Here is a 25,914-nt window from a genome sequence, read left to right on the forward strand (position 1 = left end):
ATATATCTATATATATATATATATATATCTCTATTAAAATGTTGGGGTTTTGATATTCCTAGTTGCTTGCTTGACAGTGAACTACTTAATATTCCAAAAAATGATGTTCTAGTTTAATTTTTGCATGGTTCTAACGTGCCAAGTTAACTTGAATGAAGTACGGCCAAAATAGAAAATGTCATTTGGTTATAAGGTAATTGACCCACCTTGTTTAGATGATTTGAAGTTACAAATTGGCAAGGGCAAGGCATCCATTGATGACCCATTAAATTCACTAAAAAAATCACTTGATCGGTGGCTAGGAACCCAGATGACTCTCATTCAAACCAGAAGAATATCTAACCAAAATTTATATTCAATAGCACTAAACCTATACTGCTCAGCAGGCCAGCCAGTGTATAGAAGCTATACACAATTACTTGTCAAAGAGAAATCTGATTTCATGAAAGCCACAATAAATGTCTGATCACCCTTGCAGTGGTCAGAGTATTGTATCACCCATACTTTAGTATTGATCTTTTCTCTTGTCAATAAACAAAGGAGGGTCAACTGTTAGGCTTGCAGCATGTAATCCAAGGAATTCTCTCTCTTTGAATTATGTCCTCTCATTGTACAGTTCATCTTCTTTAGGAGGTTTATGATTGGGTCTTTTGTTCATAATTCACAATGCAAAAGCTTTACTTATCTTCTTTTTGTTCTCGATAGCTCAATTTCCCTGTCGTCTCAAGTAAAGTTTAGCTAATCCCATTGGACAAAATTAGATCCAACAATTGCATAATCTACTTCTTTAATGGATAAGGATGCATGTAGTTTTGCTTCAACCAAGCTTACATTTAGAAGTGGATGAGGGATCTGATCCATTGTACAAGAAGCTATGTATAGTATTCACAAGAAAATCTCACTCATCGAACCTTTTAAAACTCAAGTGCATTTAGGCGACCTTGGAAAAGTCCATTGTAAAGATGATTTCCTCAATAATATCTTCATCTTCTACCATTCACCATTGGATGCTAACCTCTACCACCATTGGTGGTGGACAACTGATGCATCCATGGTCATGGTACGTACATTAAGGCTCGAGATAGCTACAATCCATCTTTCACATTCGTCCCCACTTTATTTTAACTATTTTATTATTCTCCACCCTCTGCGCTCCAAGAAAATTTAAAAAATTAAATTATAAAGCCATCATCCAAGCCATGGTTTCAACTTTGTTTTAAATCTCTAATTTTTCTTCTTATTTTTTTCTCCTCCATGTGAAACCCTAGTTGTGCTGTTTACCACTATAAGCCTTCTCACTTCATTTTGCTTATCCTCAAACCCTAATCTCCATGTCCAACCTTTTGGTTACACCCATTCTCATATGTGCTGTAGCCATTATCGTCAACTCTACATAAAATAATAACCCACCACAACAAGTTTATTTTTGGCCAACCTTGGAATTCCTATATCCTATCATTTCTACTAGTCCAAACCTAATGCAATAATCATTGTATATCCTCCCCATCCCCCATGGTAGTAAAAGGCTTCATCATATCAAAAAACTACCCTTTCTTCTTTATTACATGGTTTAAAGTGAGTATGGTGGTAATGAAATTGTTCTTGATGGTGAATCCTGTGAGGTGGTGATATATTAGATTATTGTGTTAGTTGCTAAGGAAACAATTGTCAAACTCAAATTCATATTGAAGTCCTAGTACTTATAATGCATATTAATGATCCATTATAGTGCTGCTTAATTCCTAATAGTTAGAAATGCACGCGTTTTGGGAATGTTGAATTAATAACTGTTGTTTTGTTGGGTGTAAAATTCAGAGCTGTTTGATTGTCTGTGAAGGAATTTCAGAGGATTTATTAATCTTGTTTTATTGGGTGTAAAACTATGGTATGTTGTATCATTGAAATACAATGATGAGGCAAGGAGGCAACAAAGAGGGAATATGATAAGTTTGTTTTTATGGATACTTTACAAGGCACTGACATTGTGAGATCAAGGTGTTGACATGATTATTTATTGAGATCAACGATTTATCAAGGAAGCAAGCTGACAAGTTAAATCACATGAGGATGTTTGTTCAAGGTGGTGAAGCACAACACGATGAGATGACTTGCAAGATGATAGGCAGCCAATGGGAGGGAGTACAAGTCATGATTAAAGCACACGATAAATAGCAGACACAATGAGTTTGGACTTCACTCGAGTTGAATTAGTTTCATTTCTACCACAAATATTCCTTTTGAGTTATTTTTAATGCACTTAAAATTTAGTTTTACATATATTTTTTCTCATCCTGAACACTTAACAATTTAAATTCCTATATTCTATTTTATTTTATCTTCCCAATACTTGGGACCAAAGAGCTCCTAAAATATTTTCTCTGAATCTTGTTTTTTAACATGTTTACTACCCACTTAATTGTGGGGGTGATAATGTATGTTCAAAAATTGGATAGTTTCTTACCATTCAAAAGTCTTGCGACTTTCAATATTAATACTGTTAATGATATTGAATTTACATTAGTGCTATGCAATATTTAAGTTAGTATGCCTACATTACACATGACTGTTCATGTCCTTTATTTATACAAGATCTCCATGCATGTTATAGCCTTGCCAGGGGTTCAATATTTCACATGGCGATGACTAAAATTTATTTACTAATTATGTCATAAAAGAAAATATCTATTTGAATAGAGTTGATGTGGTTTATTTATATTCTAGCGGCTATTTTTGGGCAATCCAACATCTGAACTTATCTGGTTTATGACTTTTATATGTTACTATTCGTTGTGACTTTCTTTATATTTGTCTTTTATTTCTTTGATGGATGCTTCTTGTGGTTGATCATGTGACTTATGCTCATAGGCTATTCTTGTTGCTTTTATTTCTTCAGTTAAGCAACTATTTAGGCTGTTGTGTCTAGTTGTTATTAGTTTAAGTTGACTTTTAGTTATGCTTTGGGTAGCTTAAATTCAGGATTAAATTTAAATTTATATTAGATTAATTGTAGCTGTTACATGTGAAGTCTTAAGGTAGCTTTAAATATAGTTTTAGCTTGTAGTTGTATATTTCAGTAGGTTTAAGTGAATCTTGATTTAGAATTAAGTTTAATTGTCCTTGGTTCAACCTATTATTATTTCTAAGTGAGATTTGGATATTCTTTGTGAATTGTTAAACTGGTTACTCATCATATGGCTTCTTCCTTGACTGTGTCACTTTACCCCCATGTATTTTATAATAGTTAAATTTCATTAGGTTTAAGTGAATCTTGATTTAGAATTAATTTTAATTGTTCTTTATTCAACTTATTATTATTTCTAAGTGAGATTTGGATATTCTTTGTGAATTGTTAGACTGGTTACTCATCATATGGCTTCTTCCTTGACTGTGTCAATTTACCCTTATTTATTTTATAATAGTTATATATAGGTTCTAAGGCATGTAAAATTACAACCTTATTATATGAAAGTAGTTCTTTTTCTGAAAGTAAAGGCTCATTTTTTCCTCATATTCTTTGGGATTGGATGTGATGGTTTAGAGTTTGAAAGATTTTTTTGTCCTCATAGATCTCTGCAAGACGTTTCTAAGGAAAGGTTCTTTCAACATATTAATGGTATGCTAAATAAGCACCAATTTTGAATAAGATGAACTATGAACCTACTAAAGATGTTATATATAACATCCACAATTCTTCATCTAATTTTGATTCAAATTTAGAAAGGGATTATCAAATGAACAATGAATTTATATCTTTGAAGTTTGTAGATAAATCTATATCATAATGTATCTTAGAATATAGTAAACTCTATTTATGCAGTTGAACAAGTGAACCTAAATTTAACAAGTGTTAAATCTTTGATCTAAAATTGAATAGAGATTTATTCAGAACCTAAACTTGAATTAGAGTCTGGATCCATATATTTTGCAAGTGTTTATAAGTAAATTGTACAATTTGACGGCATAACTCTTATGTGATTATTTGTTTGTATTATTCAAATGTTAATAAACCAAAAATGATATCAATTTTGCTTTTAATTTTTAGCTTGTATTTGCAAATTTAAAAAAGAAATATTGAAAAAGTCAAATTGCATCAACATATCTATGGATTGTTTCATGATAACTTTCTTCATGTAACCTAAAGGTTAGAACTCTATTAATCAAGTTGATTTCTAATTTATGTAATTAATTAATAAGTTAATTTGTTTAATCAGTTTGATTATATTAAAAAAAGATCGTCCTATCTTTTGATAAGCATGCCATATTTATATGCTTTATTAGTCATGAGTAAAAAAAATCATGTAATCTAATAAATATCCATTCTAAAATTCCCTTGTTTCTTTCTCTTCTTGGAATTTTTCGTATTTTGACCATTATTATAGAACATATAATAATTTTTTCATCACCCATAAATGCATATTATAATACATTGCTGATATTTATATGTGGGATTTATATAAAACAACAAAATCATCTTGTTGTCCAACAATTAAAGAGTCCTAGATTGATGTACAAAGACATAATGCGAAGACATGTTTGTTCTCCGATTGAAAAGGTTAAATTCAATGAACATAACATTTTGTACTTAATGAAGTAGAAGAATATTTTAACGGGATTTAAATCTTAGAATTGCAACAAGAAAGTAACACTTAGTTTTTTTTTTAGTATGTGCCTCCATAGAATTCTTATGTTCTTCCCATTTCATTCTAGGATTTCATTGTGGATTTAAATCTTAGAATTGCAAGGCTACTATGGGATCAAGTCGGTATCAATGCACATTGCTTGGTGCATAATGCATAGAGTTAGAGGATGTCAGTGTATATTGGATATTGCTTTTTTTTTTTTGAACTATCATGGAAAGCCAAGTAAATAGAGAAATAATTTGGAATGAAATCACTCTAAATCTAGTTGAACTAGTGGATGGATTGTTTAAGCAGATGTCTATCAAGGTTTAAAAATGTGAACTTCTTAATTGAGACATATTGTCTTAGTGAGGTGAGGCGTAAACCTTGAGAGATATTGAGAAAGAAAATCATAATAGTAAAAAATAAATTCATAAATATGACATAAATATTCAATATACAAATTTAGCTTATTATCATCAAGACAAAAATAAAAAATCTTAATATTAAATATTGATATAAATTTAAAACTTGAAGTGTGATTCTTTATAAGATTTCATGTAAATTTAAATACTCCATTGCCATTAAGATCCACAACGACTCATCCTCACTTTCATAATCTTCCAAAGAACCATCATATTTATCATTAGCTAATTCTGTCTCATTGGCAAAAATAAAATATTCTTAAATCACTAGTTTTCTTCTTACTTCTGATATCAATCAATATTTGATTCAACTTAATTTAAAATGAAAGAATAAAATAATAATACAATCAAGTAATCATATTTAAATTATCTTTCGATATTTTCGAGGCATTGTATCTTATATATTAAATATAATTATAATATAATACATTGTAATGTATTAATATTATAAGATAATATACTTTTTTTTTTTTTGCATAACTTGATTGAGGCATTATCTCTTTTTCCATATATAAGGAAGATATAAGTCACTAGACTGACAATAGGCTTAATCCTTGAGGCATTTTTTATGTGCCTCAATTGAGCCTTGAGGCATATGCCTCAAATGTCTTTTTAAGCAAAGATGAATACTATACTGGATTTGATGAAGATATAATCTTCTGCCACATTTTTAAACCCTCGTGACTCTAGCTGTGTGCTCCTCTTCTCTTCTATAGATGCAACTACAAATGTTCACCAAGTAAATATTGTTGGTGTAGGTGGATATGATGAGAATTAGTAATGTGATTTTTCAGTAATGGAAATGAGGTGAGAACAAGATCATTTTGGGTGAAATTTCTCATCAATGATGGAACAATTGAGATAAAAAACATTGCACTTGTGGGCGAACGAGTTGGAGACGTTTTTTTTTATCTTATATGGGTAGGCACTAATGCCATTACCTTTTGGCATGGTGGAATGCTCGACTAAAAGGGATTACTTATAAAAAAACCTAGGGGTACTTTAAGCGGTTGAATTGTTGTGAATTATGTCCTATGAATTATGTGGAAGATTATGGAAGAAGTGGTAAAATCTAAGACAACGACAAGGAAAATATTTGTAGAATTATACTTCAAAGTTTGAACACTAGCAAGTGATTTTGGGAGTAAACCTTACAGCGTAAAACCATTGAGAAAGTTTATCGTGGGGTTTATTTTTAATTTGGAAATGTTTTTCACTTATTTTCACTATAATGATAATGGCCGAAGTACCAGGCAAGAGGGAGAAGACTAATTAGCCATTAGAGTTCTCTTTCTTTAAAAAATATAAGAGGAAAAAGTTATGCAATGCTACTTTATTCTTTTAAAAATAATGCCCTTTATAAGCTTTGTTGTTGTTAGGGGTTGTTTGGTAACAAATTTAGCGGATTTAGTAAATCCTATAAATGAGATTTTACTAGATCTTGCCAACATTAGGATTCAGTAAATCTGAGATTTAAAGAAAAACACAGAAGCAATTGAGAATAAATTAGATTACTAAATCTATGATTTAAAAGTTTCTCTTTTTTATCTAGCAAGATTTAAGTTAAAACCTACTTTGATCCGTTACCTGACAACCCCTTAGTTTCATATCCACAAAAGAGGAATGATGGAAACTGCGTTTTTGATAAATCAATTATTGTTGTAAAGGACAAATTTTGATGAGTTTATTTGGTTGAAAATGCGAACTCATCGCTATTTCTAATAGAAATCTCAAAAAATAAAGAGGCAGGGTTGTCCTTTATTATGGACATATGGGAGTTCACTTTGAGAATGTTAGTTAAGCAAAAGATGATTGGTGTTATCATTAATTTTAATTGTGAAACGATTCTCATTTCTACCAACTTGGTCAAAATTATTGGTTAAACTCCACATCCCATCCAAGTCTTTATCTTTTAAGTTGGATTTAGAAAGGTTTATATATGAAGATTAATCATCGATATTGACTCAATTTCATGATCTAAATTGACTAATTTTGATGAGATGTTTTGCGAGGTAGTACCTTTTGACATCTACTATGTCAATTTTAGCAATCCATATCCTTCGTGATAGATACTCAATGTTACACTAGCATCCATACCATTTTCAGTTCATTGAAGGTGGAGAGATCTTCCATTTAAGGATTGCAATGTTATATTATTGGACATGATAATAATAGTCTATACAATGAAGATCACCAATGTTAGCCAAACTTTGTGCTATTATTTGTTCGACTTGTTGAAAAATGTAACTCCTTACCCTCTCTAATTTTGTGCAACATTAGTGCCAAAATGCATAATTGATTTTCACTCTTCAAGGACGTCCAATGCTAGTCACTATTGCAACCCAATGAGCATGACATCTATCTCATATTAGAAGAGTAATTGCCAAATCTCTGAATGCATTCAAATTTCGGTAATGAAAAATGGGGAGATTAAAAAGGAAGTTATGAAGTTGCTCAAGAATGGAGTGATTCATCCCTGTAGTTTTCTTATGGATCACCAATTGGATGGTTCCCAACAAGTACAAATCATTGAGGCTATATGTCTAGAAGTGCTCCCTCAGCAAAATAAAAGTGAAATATTATTATCCTCTATTACACATTGATAACTTGTTGAATCTTGTCGTTATCTTTTCTAAGCTAGATCTGAAATATGGTTATTAAGGAGTGTTGCTCAATGAGTGAAACATTCAAAAGTCGACTATTTTGATATGGTTATTAATGAGTGTTGATATTTTGCAGTTGTACTTTTATGACCTTTTTATCATCTATTTGGATGATATCTTAATCTTTAGCAAGTAATGAGAGTACATGTGATGGAGGGTATATGTCAACAAATGCACCCTCAACTAGATAAAGGTGAAATATCATTGTCCTCTATTACACATTGACAAGTTGTTGAATTTTGCCATTATCTTTTATAAGCTAGATCTCAAATATGGTTATTAATGAGTGCTGATCAATGAGCGAAACATTCAAAGGCCGACTATCTTGAGTATGAGGCAAGGGTTATGTGATTGGCTAGTCATGCCATATGGACTACACAACATCCTATCGTTTAATTGTGTTTGATGAATGATATTTTGCAGCTATACTTTTATGACTTTTTTTATCATCTTTTTGAATGATATCTTGTTCTATAGCAAGTAATGGGAGGAGCATATGGAGTACGAGGGTATTCAGTCTATTGCAACAACATCAACTCCTCAATCAGAAGAAGAACGAGTTTGCCAAAAATAATTTCCTCTGGGGTTAAGGTGGGCAATAAAGAGATCACGAGTGACCGTGGCGAAGACAATCGAGGTATGGCCAAGGCCACACCTAATGATGGATGTGAGGAGCTTTATAGGCATCTATTAGTGAATCTGAGATTTCACTCAATACATCACAAAATAAACTTCCTTATGCATGCCCTCACTAAGGTAAATTTGAAAATCAAATGGAACCAAAAGCATGAATGTATTTTATCATGTTAAAAAGGAAGATAAAAGAGCGTCTATTTGCGCATTTGTAAGTCCATTCAATATATCTTGAATCTTAACTTTCTCTTACGCACCCTCAGCAAGATAAATTCAAAAATGAAAGAACTAAAAGCATGAATATATTTTATTTTGTTAAAAAAGGGAGATAAATGAGGCACCAATACTAGCCTAACCTTGCCAAATTTGCAATGATCTTTCACATTGGAGGCTAACACAAGTGGATATGCAATAGGATAAAATTGATGAAGGATGATACCAACGCAAACAAATACTCAACTTATGACAAGGGGTTGTTGGCCCTGCATCAAGTAGTGAAACATTGATATGCTCCTCTCTTGCGAAAGGAGGCTAGTGTCCACTGATCATTTCAGTGTTTAATGTTCAAATAAAAAGACAATAAGCAAGGACATGAAGCGAACAACTTATCTCCAATAGTTCAATCTGGTTAGTAAATACAAGGATATTATAAAGAAGTTAGTTAACAAGTTTTTTTAGCATTCGCTAATCCCTTTCTTTTCTAGCATTATCAAGCTTGTTGAATCTGCTATGTAAATAGAGTACAAGGAGCATGAAAAGTATACTCTCTTTAAAGGGGTCCAGGAAGACTTGGGGAAGGCATCTCCTTATAAATTTACTTGGTGGGCTGGCCTCTTTTTTATAGGAGTAGAACTATGTGTTCATGATGTGACAAATAAAGTGCAATATATCATCCGTGGTGGTTGGACACTTTGGAGCGGATAAGACTTAACAAAATTTGTTGTGTTACATATACTGACACAAAATGCAACTGGATGCAGAAAAGTTCATGAAGGCGTACATATTGTGCATCTCCTCTGAACTTGCAAATTAGAAGATCAAATTGCACATACTGCCACTTGTATCAAGCTGTGCATGGATAATATTTCCATGGTCTTTTTTGTAGGATTTTTTATGGTTAAAAGAAGCCATGACTACCGCTTTGTATTTTTTTATTCCTTTTCAAAGATGGTTATTTTGATCTTCTATTAGTAAACCATTGATAGTGAGGAGGTTGTTAGATTATTATTTTTTAGCATTTGTGGGGCACACTTTGGACTTCCTAAGTCCATTGTGTATTACAAAGATACTTGATTTACCCATTTATGAATACCTTTATGGGCAATAATGAATAAACAACTGTAGTGGAACCCTGTCTTCCTTCCATAGATAGAGGCTAGACGGAAGTGATAAATAAGATGATGTTGTATCTCCTATAGGCAGCTACAACAACTAGCATCCTAATACTTGGGATGATAGCCTACCTCATAGTTTGCCTTCAGATATAGACTCCCATCTGATATTTGGGTTATTTTTCTCAACCCATTCCACCTCTACTTGTCCCCCATCCCCATTATTCATGGTGGGATTAAAGCTGATCAAATAAGAGTAAAAAAGTTTCATGAAGGCGTTCATACAGTCCACTTATTGGCTGTGCAATGATTGTAGGAAACTAAACAAAATACAAGGAAAAGTATAATTGACGTCATATTGAAAGCCAAATTCCAATTAGTTGATTTTGTCTAATTCTATTTAGGCAAAGACAGACTCAAGGGAAGAGACGAAGAAAAACTGATGCCAATATGATATGTGCTATTCTAGATTAGCAAGAAAATTAGTTGCCAGTCATGGAGATTGTATTCAATGGTAAATGCAGAGAACATCAAGCCATTTACGCTTCCAATATTTGGTGGCAACTATGCAGAAGCCTTAACTACCATGGATGATATATTGATGAAGCATGAGGTACCACTGGAAATGGACAATCTATTGGAGAATAAAACAATCATTGCTAGGCATGGTAAAAAGGGGACTTATTGTATTGGCAAGAAGGGCAAATTCTTTGGCGGCACAAAAAAATACCCCACCAAGGAGGCTGGAAAGTCTGCTTTTCCTTATTTGGACCTATGATATCATAGGAGTGAAAGCTCTCTGTGGTTAGATCAAAATGCTGATTTGGGCACAATTGAAGAGATCAAAGGGATCTTATCATTGGAACGTTGACGATATGATTTGTTTATGGAAAATGTCAATAGTTTTGACTTTCAGATTAAAGACCAAGCAAACAATAGCTATTGGTGATGAAGATTTCTATTGATCAATATTGGAAGGTTAGAAATTTTTTATAATTAAACAGAAATAAGAACAATAGGATAAATAAGCTTGACCGAACATTCTTTTATTGCCAGCCAATTGAAGATATGAATTGATTTTGAATTTATTTTGGATAAGTTTGTAATTTGATTTTTTAGTTCAAGTGTGGTTTCCTTGACTTACGGAGTTAGTTTATTATGAGGTCAAATTGAAATTAAATATGTTATAATTTTCCTATTTCCTAATCTAAAATTCTATTGACCATCTTCTCTCTCCCTCTCTCTCTTAAGTCCCTTACTCTAGTGATTGTCAGCCCATATCGACCCTATTGCAGCTGCTAGGTCACCATCTCATACTGACTTCCCTACAGCTAGCCACCCGTTGCCCTCCTCTACAATAGTCAAAGCTTCCCCCTGCTTTTGCCAAGACCGCAGAAACAACAAAGTAACCATCTGGAATTGCAGTTCCAGCAATCCAAAATCAGACTAGAGCAAGATCACCTTGCTTTTCAATAAGGGAAGAGACAGAGATTGCTATACAGAGACAGATTATGATAAAGTTTTTATTGTATGATAGGAGAAAATTAAAATTAAAGAATAGAGTTTGCTGCACACAACAAAATAGAAGAAGTTAGTGGGGAATATCTTCTGCAGCTAGAATACATCGCTGAGGTTATCTATATTTGATAGTGTTGGATTTTTAGTGTCTCCTATTATTAGTCATGTTTATTTTTAGTATCTTCTATTATTGGTATGTCTTAATTCTGGTTTTCTTATTTTATTATAGGAAGTTATGACGAACATTATTGTTTTCTCAACATGGGAGTCATTCTCCTCTATTTAATATGTAATCATTTCTCTATAAAAAAAGTGGAATAATTATTTTTTCCCTCCCAAAAACTACATGGTATCAAAGCCCTAATCTCGTCAACATCTGTTTCTTGACCTCTCGTCTATAAAGCACAGACACGACACGATACAAGGACACAATATAATTTAAAAAATAGGACACGACACATTATTGACGCGTTTTTATATTTTATTAATTATTAATATAAAATTTATATTTTTTCATTATTCTTTATTAAAATTATCACAACACAAATTATGTAAGAATAAAATTTAACTTCATAAATTTAATTTATATTATAAAACCTCATACTTATGGAAATAAAATTTTAAAATTAGATATAATATGTTTTAAAAGAATTCATTTAACTTATCTATTAAAATTTAAAAGATTCTATGATTACAAAGAAAGAATTACTAATGCTCGGCTTCGATGAATATTGGTTGCACCTTCAATGTTTTATTTTGACGAATGTTAGAGGGAACTTCAACATGACGAGAGATGGGGCGCTTTCGATTGTGAGCAATAGTTAAGTCTATACATATATTTATAATTTTCTTATTTTTGTGTCTCAATTTCTCAAAATCATGTTAAGCTCACATCCGAGGCGGTGTTGAGGTGTGTCCAGGACGAGTTCGGGCTTAAAAAAAATTCAGACATAAATTTTGTTTCGTCAGAGAAGTATCAAGGCTTGCCGAATATGTTTTGGTGTCCTATATGTGTCTGACACGACTACAATATATTTTTAGAAGTATTAGTGCTACATAGGGCCTTCACTATACAACCTTGATTAAAGCTCGCTGAGAAGGCAACAATTGCATCGCTGTACTTAAAGAATGGGATCGTGGCATTCAGAGACCCTGATTAAAACTTGTTGGGAAGGCAACGACCACATCATAACACTCAAAGGAACGATCACGACACTTGGAGGAAGGCATCGATCAACGATGATTGCATATTCACCTCTCGCTAAGTTATAACGATCCAGTCTTGATTAGAGCTAGTTGTGAAGCGATTCAATCGCGATTAAAACTTGTAGCGTAGTGATCAAGTCATGATTAGAGCTAGCTATGAAGATCAAGATCGCGTACCGACTCAGGATCACGACTTCTTCCTAGTTGGGAAGCCAACAACATAATCATGTGGTACAAATGTGCGATGGGAAGTGAACAAATTGCAGTGTAAAGGAGTTCCACGTCATTTAAGATAAAAAATATTGATTGGGATTGCAGTGTACTGATCACGAAGTAAAAGAGTTTTGCGCCATTCTTGATCGCGCTGCAAAGGAGTTTTATGTAGTTCTTAACCTTTTTTTTTCAAATTCTGAGAATGTCGTACAAATTAGCAATGATAACGGGACTTCAAAAAAGTTCTACCACATCGGCCAATTTAAGTAGTTCTGAAACCTCCATATGTCCTCCGATAGCTCCTCTAATGGGTATAATGGTTGAATATTTTCCTCATAATTTCCCACCTTACTTCGCAATTATAAAATTTAATGGATACAACTGTCTTGGGAGGGCATAATCTATAAAAATGGTGATTAATAGGAGAGGCAAACTTAGGTATTTAACTGGAGAAATCTCAAAGCATACTGCTAATGATTTGAATCTGAGAAATTGGTTTTCAAAAAATTCCATGGTAATGACATGAGCTATCAATTTCATGGAACCTTCCATAGGAAAACCTCAATCATTCATTCCCTATTCGAGAACATTAATCAATCTCCTGCTATAATGTCACCAACTCATTGGAATACATTAGCAACATCATGATTATTTTATTTGGATTTACTAAAAAAATTACGATGAATTTTCCAAGTCTGACTAAAGATCTTGAACAACCTCTTATATATCTTGAGCAGTGGGAAAGAAAATGATGGACTATTATTTTAAAGATGAACTTAGCTTGAATAGACAATTTCAAAATAATTATTTAAATTTTGTTTCTATTTTTAAAGACAATGAAATTATGTTAGAACATTATTAGTTAGGTCATCTTAGTTTTCATTATGAAAAATAATTGTTTCCTAAATTATTTCAAAATAAAAGTATGTTATTTCAATGTGAAGTGTGTCAATTTGCTAAACATCATCAGCATCATTTTTTTCATGAATATACAAATCTACTACACTATTAACTTTGATTCATAGTGATATATGAGGTCTATGTAAAAGCCATTCTCATTTTGTAAAAAGTGATTTATGACTTTCAATGATGATCATACTTGGTTAAATTAGGTTTATTTAATGAAACAAATCTGAAGGAGTCATTTTTTAAAATTTTTACACCATGGTACAAATGCAATTTCAAAAAGCCATTCAAATACTACGGAGTGACAATAATCGAGAGTATTTAAAAAATACTTTAGGTTTTTTTTTTTTTGAAAAAGTAATAATTCATCAAAACTTTTGTGTTGACACTCCACAACAATATGGATTGTTTGAAAGGAAAAAAAGCACTTACTGGAGGTAGCTTTGGGTGGAAGCCATTCTTGCTCCTACATTTCTCATAAATAGAACATCTAATAAGGTCTTAAAATTTGAAATATTTTTTTATTTTTTTTCAAAAAAAAATCCAAATAATTGGTTCTGATATTCTGTTTGTCTAAAGATATTTGGGTGTATTGGTTTTGTTCGCATTCATCATCAAGGAAAACTTGAACTCCAAGACAAGAATTTGTGTTTGTTGGTTATGTTCATAGCCAAAAGGGGTATAATGTTTTGATCCCACTACTAGAAAATATTTGTTATCATGAATGTTACCATTTTTTCAACTCCAACTATTTTTTTCAGCTCATTATCAAGGGAGAACAAAACAAATATTTATATACTGAATTTCATGATTTTTTTAAATTGAAGGCTCCCAAAATAGTATGTCCTAAACCTTGAGTGTTTAACCTTAAAATCGTAGCAAAATCTTATTAGCAAAAAGTGCGTCGAGTTTTTTAGATATTGAAATTTTTACGGTGTCATCTCATTATGTTCATAACAAAGAAGAACAAGAAAAAGAACTGCAAAAGTGGTACCGTTTGATTTGTTTAATTTGCAGCAAAGGACAACTAAAAAATAATAGAATCTATGAATTTTTTGCACAGCCTAGAATCCGCGAACCCCCCAGTCAGTAACCTTACTAATCATTTACCCATGTTCAGGCCATCTCATCTTCGGTGCTGAGCCTTCTTGTCCTGAATCTAAGCGCAATTTGAATCCTGAGTTTGATGAGTCTAATCTTTTCATTGGGAAAAAAATCTTGCACCCAACATTCATTGTCCCACTGTGTCGCATGAAAACCTCTCACCTACTTTCTGTGTTTTTACCTCACAATTGTCATTTATGGAGATTCCAAGTATTTTTCTTGATGCACTGAATTTCTCTAAGTGAAAGGAGGCTATTTTCGAAGAGATAAAAACTCTTGAAAAAAATAACATGTGAAAATTGAAAGTTCACCTAGAAGAAAGGCAATCTGTCGGTTGCAAATGAGTCTTTACAATCAAATTAATTTTGATGGTTCTCTAGAATTATACAAGGCTCGATTAGTCATCAAGAATTCACTCAGATCTATGACAATGATTATTTAGAGATAATTGTTCCAGTGCAAAGCTCAACTCTGTAAGGGTTCTTCTGTCGCTTGCAACTAATCTTGTCTGAAACTATAACAATTGGATATAAAAAATGACTTCCTCAATTGGGACTTAAGGGAAGAAGTGTATATGGATACACCTTTGGGATTTATTGAGAAGTTTGGTACAAGAGTTTGTAAACTGGAAAAATCCTTATATGGGTTGAAGCAGTCATTGAGAGGGTGGTTTAAGAAATTTACACTAATTTTTGAAGGCCAGGGTTATGCTCAAGGGTAGGGAGTTCATACAACGTACTTCAGACATTCAAATGATGGGAAAATAGCCATACTAATTATGTATGTTGATGATGTTATTCTCACTGAAAATTATGCATATGAAATGAATATTTTGAAGAATTATCTATCATCTATTTTTAAAACTAAGGACTTAGGATCTCTGAGGTATTTTATTGACATGGAGATTGCTCGATCGAAGAAAGGAATTGTCGTTTCCCGACAGAAACATATGCTTTATCTTCTCAAGGAAACTAGGATGAGTCGTTGACTTGCAAACACTCCTGTTGATCTAAGTCAGAAACTGGGAGATGGGAAGGAAGGTAATTCAGTGAATATAATTGGATCTTAAAAATTGGTTGAGAAATTTATTTACTTGTCATATATATGATCACATATTGCCTTTGTTCTAAATTTTATAAGTCAATTTATGCATTAACATAAGAGAAACACCTTGAAGTTGTCAATAGAATTCTCAGATATCTAAAAAGTACATCAGGTAAAGGTTTTCTCTTTTAGAATACCACACAAAAGAACATAGAGAAGTACACTAATGCAGATTGGGTATGCTTAGTTATTGACATGAGATCAACTTCTCAAAACTGCACTTGTGTGGGAAAACCTAGTTACATGGCAAAGTAAGAAATAGAATGTGGTTTCAAGGAGTAATGCTAAGGTTGAATATCGGGCTATGACTAATGGAGTATATGTTACGGTTGAAAATAATTCTTGAAGAGCTACAATCCCAATAAACAATACCAATGAAGTTATGTTTTGACAATAAAACATCCATAAGCATTGCAGAAAACCCTGTACAACATGATCACACAAATCATGTGGAGATTGACAGACACTATAAAAGAGAAGATAAAGAGAAGATTGATTGTGGAGCTATTTACATATCATTTATCCCTATTACTCAATAAATAATACCAATGAAGTTACGTTTTGACAATAAAGCATCCATAAGCATTGCAGAAAACCTTATGCAACATGATCGCACAAAGCATGTGGAGATTGACAGACACTTCATAAAAGATAAGATTGATTGTGGAGCTATTTGCATATCATTTATCCCTATTGCTTAATAAATAGAGGATATCTTCACCAAAGTAATATTCATGCCTAATTTGAGGTTCTTATTAAGCAAGTTAGGCATGACAAATATCTCTGTTCCAACTTGAGAGGGTGTTGGATTTAGTAGGTCCTATTGTTAGTATTTTCTATTTTAAGTATATCTATTTTTGGTATGTCATAATTCTTGTTATATTTTTTTTATTATGAAGAGTTCTGGCGGATATTATTGTTTTCTCAATATGAGAGTTATCATCCTCTATTTAACTTGTAATTTTTCTTTTAAAAAAAGAGGAATAATTGTTCTCCCCCTCCTAAAAACTACAGATAGGAAATCCATCAATTATGTTTGAATATATTCACAAACTATCAATTAAATAATTTGTTAGTTGTAGTTTTTCAAGTTAGGTAGAATTGATGTGATTCCTTCCTATTCTAGTGTCTTTTTATTATGTAGTCTAGTATTTTGTTGCACTTGGGCATGCAGCATCATTGAGTGCTATTCCTTATGATTCTTTGCATCTTTCATTAATTATGACTTGTTTCTTATACCGGTTGTTCTTTCAGTTTTTTGCAACAGTCTTATTCTTGGGTATCTTTTACTTGTCCGTCTGCCTCCACCTGTTATTAGGACTATAAATTCGCTTCGGTGGATAGGGCTCAGGTTCGCTCAAAATTGACCCAACCCGAATATTATATGGGTTGAAAATCCCAACTCAAACTCGACCTTCCTTCAACTTGTCAACCTGAACTTGAGTTGTATAAGCCATTTAACATATGGAGTAATAGCTATTCAGGTTAAATTTTGGCCAATTTTGAAACAATTTCGAGATATTTTCAAGTTGAGGTCAAATTCAAATCAATTTAGGGTTGGTAGATCATTTTCAAGTTGGCGGATCAGCCTAAACTAGACCAGAAAAATTATACTTGTTAGAATATTTAAGCCAAACTTAAAATTATTTTGGTAAACTTGAAAAATTGTTTTGTTAAACCCGAACCTGAATTTTTCGAGTCGGGTTTAGGTTGAGTTGGTGTGTTGGGTCAAATTTTGACACATCTAGATGTAATCTTATAATTATTCCCGCAACTTCTTATGGCTAAGGGTGTGTTTAGGGCAATTGTAGTTTTTGGAAGAAGTTGTTGTGAAACTACCTTAAGATAAGTTGTCATTAGAAAGTTGTTTATGGCGAAGTAGTCTGTTTGTTTGGATAGTCGATTATACTTTAGTTGTTTTTGAGAAAAAAAAAATGTTCTAATGTTCATATATTCATGTGTTGGTTGTAAGTTTGCAGTTTCAGAAATAATTCAAAAAGAATACAACAACAACAACAAAGCCTTAATCTTAATCCCACTACGTGTGGTCAATCCCACTACGTGTGGTCAGCTACATGAATCATTTTCCTCCATTGCGTCCTATTTAGTGTCATATTTTCATTTAGTTCTAATAAATTAAGATCATTTTTTATACAATAAGGCCAAGTTTTTCTAGGTCTACTTTTGCCTTTTTTAGCATAAGTCGAATCTAAAACATCTACTCTCCTAATCGGATCAAACCATCTAAGAAGACTTTTTCTAATTTTGTCCATCACAGGAGCTACACCAACCCTATCACGGATATAATCATTTCGCATTTTGTCTCTAAGTGTAAAGCCACTCATCCACCTAATCATTCTCATCTTGGCAACACTTAACTTAGTATTATGCTTCTCTTTTAAAGGCCAACATTCAGCGCCATAGAGCATTGCAGGTCTCACCACCGTCTTATGAAATTTTCCTTTCAGTCTAGGCGGTATTTTTCTATCACACAAAAGGCCCGAAGCATTCCTCCACTTTAACCAACCAATTTGAATTCCGAAATAATTCAAAAAGAATAATATAAATAAAATTTAATAGTTAAAAAAAAGTCAAAAGTTTATTTTTCACACTACATCAAGTATAATATACCACTTAACGTGAAATAAGACGGCAATAAAAATTGCATTAACAAATAATATTATTTAACTTTATTATTCATGTCCAAAATGATCAAAGTCTTTGGGAGAATTTTTTTCCAAAGTTTTTCTCCAGATATGATCACTATGTAAAGTGAATTCCTAACTATCATTAGCCCATCTAAAAAAGTTGTAATTATCGAATGTTCTATTTCTGTAACACCTATAAAATCTTCTTCCATAACTAACTTCTTATCTTAAAGTATACTCAGAACATTGCATACGCAATTATAGTACAAACCTATAGAAACATTTGAATTCCTTGAACTTAAATTTCCTTGTTTAATGATTAATCGAAAAATTGGACTATATGTGCGATAATATAACATGTAAATAAAAAAAAATTAAAGGTTCGGAGTCAACATAAAGAAATGTATAAAAAAGAGATTTTAGCTGTCATTAAACATTTATTACCAAATCATATTTGTCGAAAATTAAAGCAGTTTAAAGGTAATCTAGAAAATTAAAGCAGTTTAAAGGCAATCTAAAAGAACCCCTGACGTCATATGACTTATCATAGACCAACGTAAATAAAAAACAATTATTCACAGATAATACAAATTACTGAAAATTGCAAATGGTTGCACTTAGCTTCCTGAACTTTAGAAAAATATGATCAACCATACATAGTTGTATACATAATAACCTCATTCACACATATTTTGTAAGAAAGCATCATCATCATATAATTCTTACATTTTCTTTTCAGTCATAGCACATGATCAACTCTAATTTTCAAACATAAAAATATATAAGGCTGAAATCATGGAAATAAAAATATGCATCGACTAACTTTTTTATCCATCTCTGACAAAAATTAGATTTCATCCCAAAAGAAACAAAATTTTTTCTTACAAAAATCTACTTTCATTTGTGATTTGCTTCTTCAATTGATTAGTTATAGATATTTGATGTTTTCACTATGATGTTCGAACGCTTCAATATATGTACGTGCTATCCTCGTCTAAGATCTCGAAGTCCACTTCATCTCGAGATGGATGTTTGGATATAAAATTATGCATAGTTGCTGTTTTTGCAATTATTTCTACTTGCTTTTTGAATAGATATGTTGGTATATTTCGAAGTATGACCTATTTTTTTCTATACTTTAAATGTTCTCTCAATTACACTGTGTAATGATGAGTGTTGTTTATCAATAATTCATTCTTATATCTAATCATTTGGCTATTGCATTTGAAATTAGGAATGTAATATTTCGTATTGGGAAAGGGCTTTATGAAATCTCATTGCAGTAATATCTGGAATCGATAAGGCAATATTTCCTTGGAGATGAGCACTATTAGGACATCATTTAAAATTTAATTTTTGCCATAATTTCATTATTGTACTAACTGGGTGTCGACATTGGGAATATAATATTAACATCTTTGAGTTGCAAATCCGAGTATGCGAATATCATGAACACTTTCTTTCCTTCCTACATTAAGAAGGTAAAACGCATTTTAAAGTCACATACCACTAATTTATTTTGTGTTTGGGATCCACAACATTCGATATATGCACTTATCGGCGTTGGCAGCATTTGCATCAATATGTGTGCCATCCATGACTATTATACACTTTTTTTTGAAAGATTTATTCTGATATTTAATTTTTTGTAAATCATACATGTCAATTAAAAAGATTATATGAGCATCTTGAAGAATAGCATGCATCTGATATCATTACGTATTTCTCTTAGTGTATGTCTAAAAGTGGGATCTATTGATTTGACACTATTTGATAACAACCTTACTAATGAATTAAGACCAATATTGAAATATCTGCTAATAGTTTCGGTTGGGTGTTGAAATCATTCGAAAACTGATGTTTCCCATGGACGATTCATGCCAACCATGAGTTTTTTTTTTAATCCAGCAAGCCATAAAAAAAAATTTTGGACATTCAGAAAATGTTATGAATTCTATATGGACGACCTTCAAGGAGCTCAACAATTCATTTGTCACCTACAGAGGAGGGTGTCATGCACTGGATCTTACATAAGTTTGGTAGTGTTCATTGATGAGGCATGTTGTAATTGCTAAAATTGTTATTCGGTGTACTGTCTCTGTTGTTTTATTTTCATTTGATGGATCTGTCAGAATACTTCATGCATGCCAAAAATAGAAAACAAATCAAGAATTTGACAAAAACTAATTTGAGAGAAGGTTGCTTCGAACTGAATTAAAATATTGTGATATAATAGAAAAATAAATAGAACTCTTAACAATAACATATAAAGCATAAATGTGATAAACACACAAATATAGATAGTTCAAGTAGATGTTTAACTTAATACAAACATAACAAAATCACAAATTATTACTCCAAGTTCAGCTAGATTGGGTGTTAAAGAAATAACAAAGGTAATGAATCAACTGTTTCAACACCATTGTTATAAAAGCCTTCCGTTTTGTTGGGTCTTCAAAAAGTTATGTGGAAAAAAAGTATAATGACGTCCTCAAAGATTTCGGGAGCACAGGACAGTAGCTTAATGGCTTTTGTCATCAAATGGTATGTGTGCGATGTGTAAGCATTGGATGTCATACTAGTACAACTTATAACTAATTGTGATATTTATTTACTTAAAAAATTGTCAAAGGTCTTTTTTTCTTTTTGTTTTTAGATCGTTAGCTTTGTGGTGCACAACATTTGGATTGATTGTATTTAGCGTGTTCTACCTCTTGGACCGGTCACTTGTTAATTTCATTTGTATGAGCATTTTCCAGCTCATCGAAATTTTGAGTGTCTTGTGTTGTAGCCCAGATATTAGATTCCGTAGCTACAACATCGATAAATATCAAATCAAGTTTCTCTTCTAACTCAGGGTCTATTTCATAATACCTAAGTTTTTGTGTTTGACACAACACATTTGAAAACGACATTATTGAAATAATATGAAAATATGGACAATTCATTATAACAACATTATCTACTTACCAAAAGTTTCTCTTTCCATCATTCTTCGGATGAATTTTTTATTTTCTTAATAGGATCCCAACTTAATCTAGTTGATCCTCGTTTAATTCTTACCAGAGTTTTAATCTTTTCTTAGCTTTTATCATTTGTTCTTTAATTGAGCTTTATCATATATTCTTCTTATTCTTCTTATTTTTTCATGGAAATTTTTTGTTATATTTTATCATCCTTCTTTATTGAAATGGTTTGTGGGTTTGTTGCCTTATTCAATCTTATTTAAGCATAAATCACAAAAATATAATATTGACCTCCTTCTCTCAAGTGATCGATGTACCATCATCTTTTTTGTTTTCCCGTCTTGTGAGCTACAAAAAATTGAATTGATATTGTAATAAAGGTGGTCAATGTAAACTAAACTTTTGAAATATAAACACATGATGGTAAAAAAATAAAAAAATGAAATAATAAATTTTTTTTTAAAATTAATATTATAAATAAAAATCAATTAAAAAATGTGTATAAAAAATTAAAACGGCCAAGAAAGCAAAATAGAGTTTAGTGAGATCGTTTTGTCAAAGATTGCCCCATCCAGGTTCACCATCTACATTCGGTTGCCAGTCAGGATATTAGGAATATTAGGTGACATATAAGCCAGAGTATATCTTGTAGGTTTAGATACATTGGTATAAGATAATATGTTTAAGAGCGCGATCATATAATATATGAGTATCATATTGGTTGTAGAATATGCAAACTAGTAAACAGTATTCCTGGGGACAAGATCAGGTAGTATCTAATGTTGATTGTGTTATGTAGGCTTGGTAATATGTTTAAGAGCGCGATCATATAATATATGAGTATCATATTGGTTGTAGAATATGCAAACTAGTAAACAGTATTCCTTGGGACAAGATCAGGTAGTATCTAATGTTGATTGTGTTATGTAGGCTTGGATATATAAAATAGAAGAAAATATGACACATTCCTAAGCATATTATCTGAGATGGGGTAGCAACAAAGATGAATCACAGTTGGTAATCGGTTGACGACAAAACCAAAGGAATCTACTGGCGACAAATGACTAAAGACAACTAGATGACACCCATGTTAATCGGTTGAGCTCTTTGTAAATATTTTTTTCACTTCATAGCTCTACATAACTTTATACCTTTGAAGATATCCAAAGCAACTCAATTGACACCTACATTATAAATAGCATATTATTGTGACACTATCATATGAAATAATACAACATATTATCCTGAATGTACGGCAATTAAACAACTCCTAATCTACATAAGTTTTGATTTATTGCTACATCTGTATTTTAGAGAAGTGTGTGGATGAACCAAAATAAAAATGCAAAGAATTGGTGTAAATGAACATCAAAGTGAGTATTTGAACCACTAATTGGTGCGTATAAATCATTTAGGTTGAACATTACAATAGCCCAAACTCAAATGGGACTAGAAAAATTTGACATCAAAGCTTTTGACAATAGCACATTTGTACTAAAATAAGGATTCAAGCACCCATAAAAATTCTAACTGAGAAATCTCAACAGTCTCCACAATTGCAAGCATTTTGGGCTGAAAACCACATAGCAACTAACATTCAAGACAATATTTATGAAAAATTAGCCAAAAAATACAGCAAATATTTGTGGCCATTTTAAAACTCCTCATTTTGACTTCAATCAAAATTCTAAAAAAAAATACCAACTAATCAAAATGAAGAACTCGTGTGCAATCCAGGGAAGTATAGTATCTGAAAAGATGACGATCATAAAGAACTAGAGAGATGGCTAAGATCCATGTATATTTGTTCATCAGTTTAAACAAAGAAAGCAATGACAAAATAAAACTCCAAAGAACCAACAAAACAACGTGTAAGAAACCAGTGAGTATTTGTTCCATTGCATTGAGTAAAGCAAAAGGATGCAAGTAGAGCAGAAAAAACGAGCAAAATAGAGGGTCAACGAAAGAGATTAGTGAGTAGCTGTTCTTAGACTAGAGAAGCGGCAAACAAAAGGTAGCAGAAATGAAAGAAGGTTATGATGAAGCTAGCCGTAAACCACCTAGCAACCAACATCCAATACGATCTTTATGAACGGCTAGCATAGCAAGCATTTGGGGCCATTTTAAAACTCCTCATTTTGAATTCAATCAAAATTCTAAAAGAAAAATTTATCAACTAATATAAGCTAGCTGAATACCAAGAAAAAATGCTTTCGTTTTTCACAAGAATGGAATCATATAAGAGCTTCTACGAACAACTCCTCACATAGATCTATTGGCTATACACTCATCAAATTCCCAAATCACTTAGATCAACCAACAAAGATGCAAGAAAAACACTCCATTTTCAAGAAAAGCAAAGCTAAATGTAATGCTAAAACAATCATCAAATGTCGCATGGGAAACAAAGCTAAAAGCCACCTGGAGCGAATAATCGAAGGCAGAAGTAGTGATGGGGAAGAGGAGTGCACAGAGCTTAGGCCGACATCGATTGTAGAAAGCCCTAATTTTTATCATGCCCTAATTTATTTCATGCAAGATGCCTTGGATATTATCGGTTAGGAGAGTAGTTTCACGAATTCAGCGAGGACAGCACCGTCTTTTTTGCCATTGTGTTGAGGAACGCAGCGCTTGCCCTCTGTTGGTAAAACGAAGTTTCGCTGATGTGATTTTTGGAAACACTGTGCCCCAAAAGCCTCTCTTGTGGCTTTTTAAAACGGAAAGCACTTGAAAACCCAACCCAAACACACCCTAAGTCTGAAATTCTTGTATAAGAGGCTTGTAGATTCTTTTGTATTCAGTTTCATCTTTTCCTCCTGCCCTCTTCTAACTGGTTTTCATGGAGTTTCTAAATACGTTTTGAGGTATGTAAAAGAACAATTCCATGGCATACAAAAACTTTCTTATTTAGTATTTGAATTACATTATTCCTCATCTATTACAGGTTTTTCATTGCTACAATATAGTTTCTTCACCATGCAAGTATTTCAATCTTTTGTGTCACTTCATTATTTTTAACTTCTTGTTATTAATTTATATTAAAAAAACTTATTATTTCCACCTGAATTGGATTTAATTGTTCTGTTTTCATCAATAGTAGTAAATATTTACTTTGATATTTATGTTAGATTCTACATTACAAAACCTACAATTATATTACAAATCGTAGACGCTAGAGCGTTTTAGATTGAGGGGGAGTATTATTAAATTACAATTAAAAAGACCTTTCATAAAGCAAAAGCTTATATTGTCTTCGTTGATTATACATCTACTTATGGGCTATGCGCATCCCAATTTTTTACCAATGCTTTCTCCGTTCACAACATAGATGAAAATGTATAGGCAGAAGAGAGCAATGACGTATAAGACAAGTTATGAAAGTGCAAAGCGAAAACCTATATCCATTTCTGCTTATATTTCATTCTTGCGCACTATATTGAACTGACGCATTTTTTTTATTTCGTTTATGACCCTAAAACGAAAAAAAATTTTTGGGTAATAAGATCGATGACTTCAGTAATATTCATCAACTTGTACATGACTTATGGTTTATAAGACATTATTATGAGACTAGCTCATATCACATTTTCTTTAATTGGTATGCCAACATAAACTGTACTTAGTGCAATGTTTGTTAACTGCCATCTAATCTCAAATTTCAGGACATGCTGCTTCTTAGCTTATGTTCTAAAAAAAATTTCCCCTCCATATCCAGGTATAGAGCAGTGACAAGCGCATACTACCGAGGTGCTGTCGGTGCTCTGCTGGTCTACGACATTACCAAACGCCAGAGCTTTGATCACATACCACGATGGTTGGAGGAGCTACGGAGCCATGCTGACAAAAACATTGTTATCATGCTTGTCGGCAACAAATCCGACCTGGAGGATCAGAGGGCCGTGTCAACCGAGGATGCTAAGGACTTTGCTCAGAAGGAAGGCCTCTTCTTCTTAGAGACTTCAGCCCTGGAAGCCACCAATGTTGAGGCTGCTTTCATGACTGTTCTTACCGAGATATTCGGCATTGTCAGCAAGCGAAACCTGACTGCTGATGGGCAATCAAACGGTGGTGCTGCTCCGCCGTTAGCGGGGAAGAAAATTGCCGTCACTGGTCCTGCGCAGGTGATTCCCAAGAGCAGGACTTGCTGCCAGTCTTCCTGATTCTATCACTGAGTATGTCATCCGCTTCAGTATACATCTGTGTTTTATTTAAGCCATATTTTGATTGTATTTTTCTTTACTTAAATATTTAGTTTTGTCAGAGTTTAAGGCTTAAAGCAATATCTACCTGACTTCTGGAAGATATAGTAATTGGTTGTCTATTGATCTGTACAATACACCTTTTTCGCTGCCATTTGTGTTGGCGTTCATTGTTTTGGTGTCTCTGCATTTATTTATGTAATTGGTATCATATTTATGTGAGCTAGAATTTTTATTTACCTCATTTGATCATGGCCGCCAATTTTATCATCTAGTACTGTGTTAAATTGGCTCACGATTTGGCTCAAAGTGTCGTATGTGGCTTAGCATTTTTTTGAACATTTTTGTAATTTTTTTGTTTATTTTTAATTTTTAATTT

At 32.4% G+C, this 25,914-nt stretch overlaps 1 protein-coding gene across 1 annotated transcript in view; it reads left to right on the plus strand.

Moving 5' to 3' along the window:
- LOC110028941 (ras-related protein Rab11D-like) overlaps window positions 1-25,774 on the plus strand; it is a 26,671-nt gene extending 897 nt beyond the window's left edge. Inside the window, exon 2 of the mRNA XM_020731013.1 lies at window positions 25,052-25,774. Within this exon, the coding sequence (XP_020586672.1) occupies window positions 25,052-25,496 (445 nt within the window). The 3' untranslated portion in view covers window positions 25,497-25,774. The remainder of the gene's footprint in view (window positions 1-25,051) is intronic.
- The last annotated feature ends 140 nt before the right edge of the window (window positions 25,775-25,914 follow it).

This window comes from Phalaenopsis equestris, unplaced genomic scaffold, assembly GCF_001263595.1.
Source record: "Phalaenopsis equestris unplaced genomic scaffold, ASM126359v1 Scaffold000540, whole genome shotgun sequence".
NCBI lineage: Eukaryota > Viridiplantae > Streptophyta > Magnoliopsida > Asparagales > Orchidaceae > Phalaenopsis > Phalaenopsis equestris.